Genomic DNA, 12796 nt, shown 5'->3' on the forward strand with positions numbered 1-12796 from the left:
TCACATGGTCGAAGACGGCAAATTGAAGACACTGCATGTGCCCACCAACGATAACACGGCTGACATCATGACCAAGCCACTTGCACGTGCCAAATTCAGCCAGTTTCGCGACCAGCTGAAAGTGATGCCTATCAGCCTGCCCTCATCTGCTGCTACTGCTTATGCAGCACTAGCTACAAACGCTGAGGAATGCCAAGACGGTGTGGACGAGTAATGGTAAACGTTGTATTACTGAAGCCTCAAGCTATGCTACAAATGCTGATTGCTCAAGCTACGGAGACCTGCTGCGATCAGGTGCCTCCGGTTCCTGTTAAGATCCTGCGTTGATCTTACAAGTCCTGTCCGCCCTCGACACTTGCGAAGCCTCGACGCGCGTCGAGTGCGAGTGGGAGTGGGAGATACCACGCTGGGTATGCTGCACTACCAGAGAGGAGACCAGTGCTGGAGCGCCGCTGGCGCCGCCGAAGCCCAGCCTGGAAGCACTGGAGAAGCCACTTGAAGCTGGTGCGCCGCACCGCTCAACGTGCCGGAACGGGACGCTGCGCTGTCCCAGCTTGCTGCGATTATGCAGGCGCTGCCTGCTGCTGAAGCCGTCCTGCGGACGGAACCCCTGCCGTTGCTGCCGTTGCACAGGCGCTGCCTGTTGCAGAGTTTGTCCTGCGGACAAGACTCCTGAGTGCTGCTGCGCACACTCAACGGCCAGCACAAGATCAGCTAAAGAGGGCTCTAACAGTAATATAAACATACGGGCTGCGAGGGTACGGCGAAGGTGGAGTGCGCTGCGCGCACTCGGGGCTCCTAGAGTCTCACTTCCGAATCCACCACTGCGCTGCCAAGCCCCTCAAGTCCCTGTAAGGCTTCTGCCTTGCTACTCCGGTGTCCGTAGGCGTTCTTCCTTTTCTCAATGCAGAACGACGGACAGGACGAGTCGTCGGAGCCTGCCGGCTCCCCGAACCGTACCACGTCTCACCGAGAGCACGATTATCTCTATTACTTGGTTATAGTCATGATACCAAACGCTACAAATTTCTGGATTTGAAGACGGCTCAAGTCGTGACTGCACGTGGACGAAACACGCGAGTTTACGAGGAGTTTACAAGTGACGGCACTTACGTAAAGCAACTCCTGGAGAACGCATATCACGACGGTGATCATCAGCTGCCCGATAGTGTTCCGGTGGTAAGCATCAAGACTAGTATGGAGACGTACCTGCCTGGTTGGAGCTCTGAGTCTACGAATGTGACGAAGCAGCTCGAGATGGTGCCGATAGCTGATGACCTACAGGACAAAGAACATGAGTCCAGTGGGAGTGCGAAAGACGACTTACCTGAAGAGCAGAGGGTAGAGTCGCCAGCCGGTTCAGCTGCACCAGTTGAAGTTGCTACGAACGATGAGACGAAGGAGCCATCTGCGGCACCCAAGTCCAGCAAGCGACGAAAACGAAAGACGCGAAAGAAACTTGAAACGGGAAAGAAGGTGACGAAAGACTTTGAGATTCGAGATCCTCCTGTTCAACCATGTTTCACGCAACCTCGACGAACGCAAAAGCCAAATGTACGGCTTCTTGACGATGTGGTGGGCAATGTGATGTCTATCAATATGGACATTTAGATACCGACGGCCTACAAGCAGGCACGCCGGAGTAAGCATTAACTTCAGTGGAGGGCTGCGATGCTTGCTGAACTACAGTCACTGAAACGACATAAGACATGGAAATTGGTGCCACGTGCGGCAGCTAAGGGCGTCAAGGTTATTTCGTGCAGATGGATATTCGCTATTAGTCGTGACGAGCGAGGGCGAGTGAATAGGATTCAAAGCTCGTCTCGTGATTCATGGCTTCAAACAACAACTGGGTGTGAACAACAGTGAGACCTACGCACCGGTAATCCGATGTAAAATGATCCGTGTCGCTTTCTACTTCGCAGTTCAACGAGGATGGGAAGTCCTCCAGTACGATGTAAAGACCGCGTTTTGTTATGGGGACCTCTATGAGTTGATCTTCATGGAGCAACCACCAGGCTTTCAAACGGATGGGCCAGCGTTTATCTGTAAGCTTTTGAAGATCCTCTATGGACTTAAACAAACACCTAACGTATGGAGCCGAACTCTACATGCCAAGTTGCTGACACTAGGGCTTGAGAGACAGGAGTCGGACTACGGCTTGTACGCACTGAAGAAGGATGGTGAAATGACTATGGTTTTAGCTGTATACGTGAACGACCTACTGCTAATGGGTCCACGTGAGCTGTGTGTTCGAATTGCCGCCGCCCAGCAAGAAATTTTTGAGCTCACGACCATAGGAGCCGAGAAGTACTTACTAGGTGTGGAGATCTTGATCAACCGACTCAGTCGACAAATTATCTACTGCCAGAAACAGTACGTGCTTGAAGTACTCAAGCGATTTCACATGGAGACGTGCAATGGGTGTACTACGCCTGAGGATCGGACCACTTCAAAGGTGTTTGTTCCTGCTACGACCCAGTACCTACAGACTTGTAGGGCAGTAGGCGTAGAGTAATAGGAATTAATATGTAGGACACGTGAGTGCCGGGCAAAGTACCACGACAGGACCACGGAGTTCTGGTGCTTGCTGCCTCTCACTCGATGTGCGCGCAGCATAGCAAAAACAGTTGTGAGAGTGAGAGCTGCCAAGCACCTGAACCTCCATGTTCCGCAAAGTTAGATTAGCACATACTCAACCTAAGATAGTCTATAGAAAGCTAAGTATTTCACCATCACCTGCAACGCAGTTGCAGTTGCTCACCGCCACCAATGTCGTCCTTCATACAGTCCTTGGTATCTTCCGCACGCAGCTCGCACGTGAGCGCGTTGCAGATCGGTACGCCGGGATGCAGTACGACTGCATAGACACGCGTAGGATTGTAGGTCGGATCGGTAGTGCTGGCATTGCCAGTGTCTTGGGCAGTGGCAATGACGTCTGGCACTGGACACTAGCAGACGGTAGCAAGTAGCATTTCACAGTAGCAGGATAGCATCTCACACTCCCACTTGATCTCGGCGATGCAGTGCCGAATCGACGCGATCACATCGCTTCATCCATACACACCACTAAGAATAGTCGTACGATAGCCAATTTGCTAGCTGCTGAGTCCCCCACTCGAAACGCACATGTCGGAAGTCCAGCGCAGTTGATTGCATGCTAGTGTCGTGGTACAGCTACACAGAACTGGTTCAACCAGTCGGCACACAGGCACACTACATGCCATCATCGTCAGTAATGTCTTAATCCGTCGTACTTGACCGCATCGCAGGTGACGCAGTCAGGGTATCATGCATTGCAGTTGACGCAGATATAGCCTTCTCATTTACAGTAGCGGCCATGTCACTGTCTGCCACAATAGGCAGTACCTTCAGCATTTTTCGAAATCGAGAGAACTTGACCACCGCAAGTGGCTTGGTCATGATGTCTGCAACCATGTCCTCCGTTCCGATGTGTTGCGTAATGATCCATTGTACTTCCACGTTCCTCCGCACCATGTGGTATTTGTTGTCAATGTGTTTTTGCTTGCTGTGCTTGCCGGGTTTAGTCGCTAGAGAGATGGCTCCCTGGTTATCTTCGAGTAGTACAGGTAATGTGTGTTTCCACGCAAGTTCTCGGCAGAGCCCTGCAAGCCACAGCAAGTCCTTTGTAGCTTCAGCCATTGCAACGTACTCAGCTTCACATGTGCTCTGAGCATTAATTTCTTGTTTTCTTGATGCATAGGATACGACATTTTTGTCCGTTGTCGTCACGTATCCACTGATGCTGCGGCGGTCAACGGGGTCATTAGCATAGTCAGCATCCGAAAAACAACCCACACGTAGATCACTTGCTGACGAAACATCCATCACAAGACCAAAGTCACGTGTAGCATGCTGGTAGCGCAATACCCGCTTCGCTTGTGCGTAGTAAGTATGGTCGTAGCTGGCTAGGTATTTCCCGAGATGTCTGGTTGCGTGTGCGATGTCAGGTCTTGGGGCACTTAGGCTCTGTTTCATTTGAGAATAAGTAGCGGAATATTTTCGCAGGAATAGCGAATCAAACGAAACAGATTTGGAATAAGTTGATCTCGTGGAAAAGTGATATCAACTTTTGAAGGTATACAATTCCCTACCGAAGAGCTACATGTACTACGTGCCGCTAATGGAGCGTGCTGCGCGCTCGCTTCAGCCTCATCTGGGATATTGTTGCGCACCACACTGCATCCATCGCTTTCCTACGGGTGTAAATTGATTATGAACGTGTTGATACGTCGCCATCTACGAAAAGCTCGCGGACAAGGCGGTACCAAATCGAGTGCCTTGGGCGCATCGCCACCCGAGGAGATGCAGGTCATGTTTGCTTCGTTTGTCGGATGTTTAAGCATTCCACGCATCCCTACCTACACCAAACGTCGCCTCGCACGTCTACTCGAGCGATTGATGCCAGCGTACGCCTACAGCCATGGTCCATGGCTGGCCACCGATAGGTATCAGCTTGTGCAGTTTTATTCCCGGGATTAAAGTTATTCTGACTTTCAAAGTCAGAATAAAGACAATCCGAGAATAACTTCTAAGCCAATGAAATCAAAGCATTTGTCATAAAAGGCTAGGTTAGATTATCTTTTTTTTATTCTACTTAATCTCAAATGAAACAGCCCCTTACAAGATACTGAAGCGCACCAACCAGCTCTCGGTAGGGCGCCAATGGCACCTACTCTACGTAGTGTAGAAGGTCGGAGAGCCCGGTGACGCGCCATGCGGCATCTTAGGCTGCACTCGTAGCGTGCATAGGGCACACGCCCCTGTAGCCTGTGGCGGTGCCACAGCAGTGTCTGTGCGAGTAGTCGCTTTAGAGAATGCAAATTGTCAATTCTTAAGTGCGAAATTGGGCCTCTATGGTTACTGTTTGCTCAGTAATTGTGTACCTACTCCTCCGCTTACAAATTGGACACGTCGCTGCTTATTTTTTTGGATCATTTCTTAATGTTCGACTCCTCCGCTTACAAATTGGACACGTCGCTGCTTATTTTTTTGGATCATTTCTTAATGTTCGACTCCCCCTAATTAACGCGCGTACTTAGTATGGATGTAGCCATCATTGTTCATCTCGTTTTCAATCCAGATGTCAATACATGTATTAATAGCTGGGACTGGGACTCTGGATGGAAGCTAGATGCTGTATCAGCCCTCTTTCCAACTCGATGTCGTCGTCAGCGTCTTCCGACAATTTCTTTTCCTTGTCTTGCTTGTCCTTCATTTCAACTCCAGGAACGACGTGGTCCGAACAGCAGCGCTCGATGAATGTTTTCCAATTCTTAAAGGAGCTGACGCGACGAGGTGTGCGACGCTTGCTGCTCTTCTTCGGTGTGCTGTCACCGATTGAGACTAGAAAATTTTCGCTCGTTCCGGAGCGACGACGAGGCAGCAACACGAGCTTGTACTCAAACGATCGAGCCCGACGAGGAAGGCTGCAGCGTACTTGAAACCAGTACGCTGCGAGCACTACAAGCCCGGCAACAGAAATGATCCCCATCATAATAACCAAAGAAGCTAAAGTCGACCCAGGTGAAATGTTTGTGCTCTTCGATAGAGATGCCGACTCCATTATAATCTCGGTTGATAAACGAGCTGTTGTGGACGCATTCATCGGCGCTTCGAGTCTTACTGCAAACGCCCGCTGCGCTAGTGTACCCGAGTCTGCTAGAGCTGGGAGGACCTCCACTGCAAGCTGCGCACGTTGTTGTCCCGCTTCGAATAGCACCACACCACGCGACTCGACAAAAGCTACACCTGCTTGAGCCGGATGGATACTTGTACTCGTTAGAGCGGTAAAATACGTGACGCGAGCACTGGAGTCGCATGACCGAGAGCAACACTCACGCCGTAAAGGAATCACGACTAGCAGTCGACGTGCAGGAGGCTGCTGCACCACAAGAGGGGTATTGGAGAAAAACGCAAACGAATCTAGGCACGCCTGGGCGTCGGCGCTCATGCCCTACCGACACAAAAGCAGAATCAGGTTCTGAAAGTCGTCGCAAGATTGTGTTCATCTACAGGGAAGAATGTGGAAGACGACTGCTGTTTACTCGTGCTAAGGGTCTGAGGAAACAGGGAAGCGTGTCTTTAAAGCGTACTTATAGGTATCGATCGCCTGCTAAATCTAGCGGTAGGAAGATCAGAACGTGGTGGACGGAGCCGTCAAGAAGGACATGGACTAATGTACATGTAAGCAGTCTATATTTGTGCGTGGACTCCTGGCTGACATCTTGGCGTGGTCAGGGACTAAGTGGGTCAAACTAGTCAAACCAGCGGTCGGAGTTCTTGGTGCTATCGTCCCCCTTTGCCACCACAGGCTTCTCACCAAAAATCTTCTTCTTGTAGCTACGCACCATCTCGTCGAACGATTTCTCCTTCTCCAACTCCTTCGCGTGCTTTCGCTGACTACGAGACAACGTCTTGCCTTTCTTGGCCATGTGAGCGGTCTCAAGAGAGGCCAAAGCGTCATCTGCAGCATCACCGCGCGGAGGCTCAACACGTTTCCGCTTCTTGAGCTGCTGCTTCACCACCTTTTCAACCTTCGCTGTCTTCTTGGACTTCTGTGTCTTGCCCTGATCCGTCTCCGCCTTTGCTTCGGCCTTCGCCTGTGAGCGCAGTTTCTTCTTCTCGCGCTGACGCTGTCCACGGCTCTTCTTGGCTTTTTCAGCGTCGTCACCGTCCTCGCCCTGTGCTTCCTGCAACGCACGCTCCTCCTCGCGCTTCTTAGCAGCGTCGGCAGCTCGCTTTTCACGCAGCTTAAGTTTCCCGTGGTTCTCCAGAGCAAACTCCACAATGAGACGTGATTTTGTGCTGTCAGGAGCTCCAGAAGCAGGCCCTCGGCCAGCAGCGTACGACGTGTACTTGGGGTTGTTGTTGAGGATACGCAGAGCGGCCAGAGCGTGCAAATGCTCGGAAAACTCCACAAAGCCGTAGCCACGCGAACGCGGATCTTTTCCAGCCTTGGCAGACTCCATGTCACGCACCACCTTGGCCATACGGACTTTGACCGGAGGGTTCCCCTTCGGAAGCAACTCTGGTTTAATCTCGGTGCGATCCACGTTACCAGCACAAACGCCAGCACTTGCTGCGTCATGAAAAAGCTTCTTGAGCTTACGGTCGTCCAGCGCAGTCGACAAGTTACGAACAGAGAGACGCATGGGCGACACGAAGTACATGGGGTTCTGGAGCTTCAGCTTCTTCTCGCGGATGGCGCGACGACGCTTGTCAATGTCCATCTTTGGCAGCTCCAGCTCGGCATCTGCCATCTTGTTGACGTTAAGCGTGCCTTCGTATGCCAGATACAAGTTACGCTTGTCCAAACGACGACGTTCACGGGCATTGGAGTCAGCCAAATGCTCAGCGTCCGTCTTGGACACAGCACGGGACAGAAGAAGCTGACGGCCGTCCAGAGTCAAGGCATCATCGCCACCGGCCGCCAACGCAGACAGCGTGAACACCTTATCCTTCTTCTTCTTATCCTTCTTGTGCTTCTTCTTCTCGTCACCTTGCGGTTGCTCCCCACGCTTCAGAACTTCTGCAGCCACGTCAGCCGATTTAAAGCGAACGAAGCCAACGCCCTTGGACAGCCCGGAGCCCTTCTCGTACACTACACGGGCATACTCGACAGCACCGAAAGCCTGAAAGAATTCGCGCAGTCCGTCCTCTGACGTCTGGAAGGACAGATTGCGGATAAACAGTGTGCGATCACGTTGGGCCTCTGTGTCCTCCCTGGGAGCAGAAGCAGCTTCCTCCTCCTCCTCCTCCTCTCCATCCTCTTCGTCCGAGTCTTCAGATCCAGCGCCAGCCTCACCGTCCGTAGCCATTTCGAGCTGATCTTCATCTTCGTCTCCGCTATTAGCCTCTTCGTCCTCCTCGTCTCCTTCCGTAGCAGCCACTGCCTCCTCCTCGTGTTTCTTCTGCTGTTCAAGATACTTGGTTTTGGACAGCGCAAAGTCGACAATCATCTCTCTGCCCTTGAGTTTCGTTCCATTGAGTTTCTCCACAGCTGCACGAGCGTCAGCCACATCACGGTATTGCACAAAACCGAAGCCACGACTGCGACCAAGTACCGGCTCAGCGTTCGTCTCTCCATCGGCCTCCTCGCTCTCCTTCGTGTCCTCTTCCACGGGCATACGCACGACGCGAACCTCGAACAGCGGACCATGCACCTCGAAGAGCTTCTCCAGGTCCGTGTCAGTGGTCTGGAACGCCAAGTTGCGTACTATAAGACGCAATCCCTCAGTCTCGACAGCTCGCTTCGGGAGACCAGGCTTGCCAGCAGCTTCCTTATCATCGACCACCACGGCCTTCGCGGCAATCTTGACCTGCAGCACGGATCCCTTGAAGATGTGGTGATCCAACTTTGCAACAGCCAGAGCTGCGTCCTTCGTCGTTTTAAACTGCACCAAGGCGTACGTCTTGCCGGTGCGAGTCTCCTCCTTCAGTTCAACCTTCGCTACAGCGCCAACCTTCTTGACTTTTTTAAGCACATGCTTTTGGGTCACATCAGCGCCCAGACCGAAGACCAGGACCGACTTTTGCTCCACACTGGCCTCTTCCTCCTTACGACGCTCCACATCGCGCAAGAACTCGCGGTGCTGACGACGACGCGCGTTTCGCTCACTCTGTACGTGGCTAGAAGAAGCAGCAGAGTCAGCAGCGGGAGCGGCAGGCGAGAGCTCAACCTTGGGTTCCTGTTTGGGTTCAGTCTTCTCTTCCAGTTCAGCTGCGATCGGTATCTCCTCGGTCTCTTTCTTAGCTTTGGCCTCTGCTTTCGCTGCTTTCTGGGCAGCCTTAGCAGCGCGACGCGCTTCTTTCGCAGCCTTCCGCTCCTGCGTGGCCTTCTCAACCTCGTCTGGCAGTGCAGGTTGCCCCATCGGTACATCCTCCTGTTCTTTCTCGTCCTGCTTGGGTTCATCAGTAGCAGGTTTCTCCTTTCCAGGCAGTCCACGACGCTTTCCCTTCTCCATAGCATAGTCTATCAAAGCATTGAAATGGTCAGTCAATGCTTTCAGGTCTTTATTAAGCCTAGCAAGCACACCGATGAGCATCTTGCGTCCCTGGAAGTCCGTTTTGTTAAGTTTCTCGACGGCCACCGCTGCATCGCTCTCCACGGCACTGCGGTATCCGTAGCATGAGTGTTAATGTTGCCAATGTTCTCGCCATTACCAACTGAAGACGTACAACTTCACGAAGGCGAATCCGCGCGTGAGCATCTCGCTCTTGCGTTTGCCCTTATCCTTGATGACATCGATCTTCCTAACGGGGCCGATTTCGCTGAACACGTGCTCCAGTTCCTCCTGCGTCACGCCAAACGGCAGATTGCGCACAAATACGCTCGCCATCCTGCTCCACTGGCCAATGCCGCAATGGCTCTTCACAACCAGTGGCCATCAATATCGGATTTAACAGTTTTTACATAGATATCTGAAAGGTAGAGGTAATCATATTATACAAGAATTTTCAAGCCATTGAATTGAAGAGCGTTTTACGAAGCCTCAAATATTAATGGTGCATGTCAAGGAACACACAGTGTCAATGAAAGTTTGCTATGTATTGGCCTGACAGGCTCTAAATAGTCGTTTACCAGACGCGTCAGCAGCGCTGGAAGAACTTGAAGAAAGGAAGGACAGTCTGGTCTACTCGGCAGCTGGTTTGTAGGTCGAGGACGCGACGCCCAGGATGGCCGCCATCTCGACTGCGCCGTAGTTCTTGGCGTCCTTGTTGGACTGACGCTTGCGGTAGTGCAGCCGTCTCGAGACAGTGGCCTTTTCGCCGCTAGCTTTTTTGCTCTTCTTAGCCTTCTTCTCCTTTTTAACTTTCTTCTCTTTTTTGATCTTCTTCTCCTTCTTGGTCTTTTTAGCCTTTTTGCTGCTGCTGCTGTTGGATCCCTCGTCCGAACTGTCTGCATCCGAGCTCGACTTACTGCCGTACGACTTGTTGAGCGTCTTGAGCACGTCCGCGAAGCCACCAGCCGTCTGCGACCAGCCCTGGACTTCCGCCTGCTTGAGACTGCAGCCCACGCCCAAATTTTCCGAGCGGCGTGCAATCTTGACGTGCGTGGCCTGACCCTGTAGTTCCTTACCCACACCCTTCCCGGCCGACCAGCCCATCTTGACCAGCATCTTGAAACCAAACTTGGAAGTGTCCGAGGCCCACGCCATGTTTTGCATGCCGCCCACGGCCACCATCGTCCTGCCGGCGTCGTCGGTCTCGACAGGAGAGGAGGAGGAAGCCACGTCCACGGCCGACATCGTCAGCTACAGATATACTATTGGGAAGACCACGGCGATCAAAAGGAACAACCAATGACACCGCCCCAGACTATCGCAGACTATCGCTCGCCATTCAACCAGCCGACGTCGTACTTAAGCGACCTCCGCATGGATCAAGTACTAATATCGGTACTGAAATGAAGTACCGGTTTTTCTCAGTTAAAAGGCTGAAAAGCTAAGAAGTTGAGTTTTCCTCCAATCACGGATCGCGAAGAATAATTCAGGTACAGCTGAGAAATATCTGCATGTGCAAAACAAGATAGGGGACTCTCGAATAGAAAATACCTTGTTTTGAATTTGGCCCCAGTCTCGTCTGCCCCCCAATTCCCGGTTACCAAAGTGGGAATTACTGGGCTTTCACAGGAAATCGGTATTCACCATTTTGGTACCGATAACCTGCTTACTTTAACCAAGACAAAGCACCACTACTTCGCAGCATCTATGCGACTACTGCCAAGGTACCAGTACAAAAAAAAGTTCAATTCCCAATCAATTCCCACTTAAATCCCACTCAATTCCCAGCAGGTCCCGGTGGGATTCCCTGAGAGTATGCTATCCCTGTCACCACCCCAGAGTGCTGTGTCAGCACACAACAAATCGTTGAGTTTGATCAATTGTTTATTTTCTGTATCGGTGCACAAACAGGGAAGCCAACAACTAAGCTATCCAATCACGTCGTTTGCCGTGAGGTCGTCATTCAGTGCACACTATCTTAATTTACCCAATCATAAACACCATGATGCAGCTGAAAACAGTTTATCTTAGCCAACAGCACCTCTAAACCCAGCTTGTTGCACCGGCTGATTTTGTGAATCTACGAGAAGGACGCTATTCTCGACGTTCCGCCCGAGGAGAGATGCCAAAGCGTATCCCTTGGCGGGATGCGGCCCTGAACGTTAGCGAAACTGACGCGGACGTGGTGCCCGACGGCTTAAAGGCCTTCGACATCACCAAGATCAACAGCATAGCGTGCACTATATGCTACGACTCTGAGCATAAAATGCGGTACAGACTATTGGGGATGCGCGTGTGAGGCGTTTGCTGAGGCCGGCGAGGTCATCTCGGTGAAATATTCGTGGCGGGGCAAGGTGGTGACATGCAGCGAGACTAATGCTGCGTGCATCTACGAGTTTGGCGAGCATTTGACTACCGCTGAGGTTACAAAACGCAAAAAAATTAACGGAAACGCAGAAACGTTTCTACCGTGATATGGCCAATAAGCACCTACGACCGATGCGTTTCCGCATTGCGCTGTCACGCAAGTTCAGCACACCGCTAGACGACATGTCTTCCCTCTCAACGGTGCAAAACTTTGTAAACCACTATTCCAGAACCTACTTGGAGAATCACGATCGTCTCAAGGAGCTGACGGCGTGGATTCATGCTCATGTCTTCAATGGCTCCTAGCAAATGCCTCAATCATTTGTGTTCGGTTGGAACTACGACTGTGACGGAAGACTAGTGGTTGGAGATGGATCAGGTGAAAAACCATTTATTATAGGGCTTACAACTAATGCTCTACTACTGCGGATGATGCTTCCTCTTGAGAGCTTTGTGCTACACGTCGACGCTACCTACAAGATGAGCCACGTGGACTACCCTGTCGTTGTAGTTGGAGTGTCCGATCGCTCTCGGCGCTTCCACCTAGTCGCGATCTTCATTGTGTCCCAAGAGACGCAGGTTGTGTACGAGTCTGCGCTACTAGCCATGCGCAGGCTCTATTCGGGGGTTACTGGCGAGGAATAGGTAGTGCAATACGCAATGGCAGACGGAGCCAAGGCACAACACAACGCTTTATACACGACTTTTGGATTTAAACCAAGATTTCGATTTCTTATGTGCTTTTTCCGCGTGATGGAAAAAGTTCAGAGCGTGATCAAGTCATTTTCATCGCATCTAGCTGTAAGTGTAGAGCAAGATATCTATGATCTTCACTTCGCACGGACCGAACAATAATTTTGTGAAAGAGGGACTCAATTTTGGAGACGTGGGAAAACGACCCGCGACTTTATCTCTTTTCTCAGTACATGAACGCTCAATGGCTACAAGGACCCTTCAGTACATGGCAAGCGTATGCTACTTCCAGTGGCTTCGCTACTACGAATAATCCTGCAGAGACGTTCAATGCAGTGCTCAAGAGAGACTACACGTTGCACCGCCGCCTTAAATGGGGACTCTACTAAGGGAATTGAGTGCATGCTGCCAAGAGTAGTCCGCCAGTGCAAGGGCATTCGCGTTCGGTGTCATTCCAGCGCAAACACTCACACGCAGGGTGTCCGAGCTGGAACGCTCTCGCCTATTGTCTACTGTTGATGCGAATGGAAATGAATCTGACTGTGCTGGACCCCCGGAGATCGTCCGGGTGAAGGCGTTGCTTGCTCCACCTGCAGTGATGGCTCCTAATAAAAGAAGTGAGGAGGATATCGCTGTTTCCGCTCAAATGGGCGTGGATTACGCTAGGATGGAGACATTATATCAACCGGACGGTGATTGGAACGTTGCTG

The 12796-nt window shown here is 51.6% G+C and overlaps 3 protein-coding genes across 3 annotated transcripts; all 3 read right to left on the reverse strand.

The window, feature by feature from the left end:
* Nucleotides 1–5423: 5423 nt before the first annotated feature.
* PITG_08707 (uncharacterized protein) lies at nucleotides 5424–5974 on the reverse strand (the record flags this gene model as incomplete). The annotated part of the gene is made up of 3 exons (XM_002902745.1): nucleotides 5424–5460; nucleotides 5583–5659; nucleotides 5705–5974. 3 exons carry the CDS (start codon nucleotides 5972–5974, stop codon nucleotides 5424–5426), a joined length of 384 nt encoding a protein of 127 aa, XP_002902791.1.
* Nucleotides 5975–6278: 304 nt separating this feature from the next.
* Nucleotides 6279–9362, reverse strand: PITG_08708 (uncharacterized protein; the record flags this gene model as incomplete). Its single annotated transcript, XM_002902746.1, has 2 exons — nucleotides 6279–9135; nucleotides 9202–9362. The coding sequence occupies 2 exons, from the start codon at nucleotides 9360–9362 to the stop codon at nucleotides 6279–6281; spliced, it is 3018 nt and encodes a 1005-aa protein (XP_002902792.1).
* Nucleotides 9363–9555: 193 nt separating this feature from the next.
* On the reverse strand, nucleotides 9556–10337 carry PITG_08709 (uncharacterized protein; the record flags this gene model as incomplete). Its single annotated transcript, XM_002902747.1, has 1 exon — nucleotides 9556–10337. One exon carries the CDS (start codon nucleotides 10269–10271, stop codon nucleotides 9657–9659), a length of 615 nt encoding a protein of 204 aa, XP_002902793.1.
* Between the last annotated feature and the right edge of the window lie 2459 nt (nucleotides 10338–12796).

This window comes from Phytophthora infestans, genomic scaffold (assembly GCF_000142945.1).
Source record: "Phytophthora infestans T30-4 supercont1.16 genomic scaffold, whole genome shotgun sequence".
Taxonomy (NCBI): Eukaryota; Oomycota; class Peronosporomycetes; order Peronosporales; family Peronosporaceae; genus Phytophthora; species Phytophthora infestans.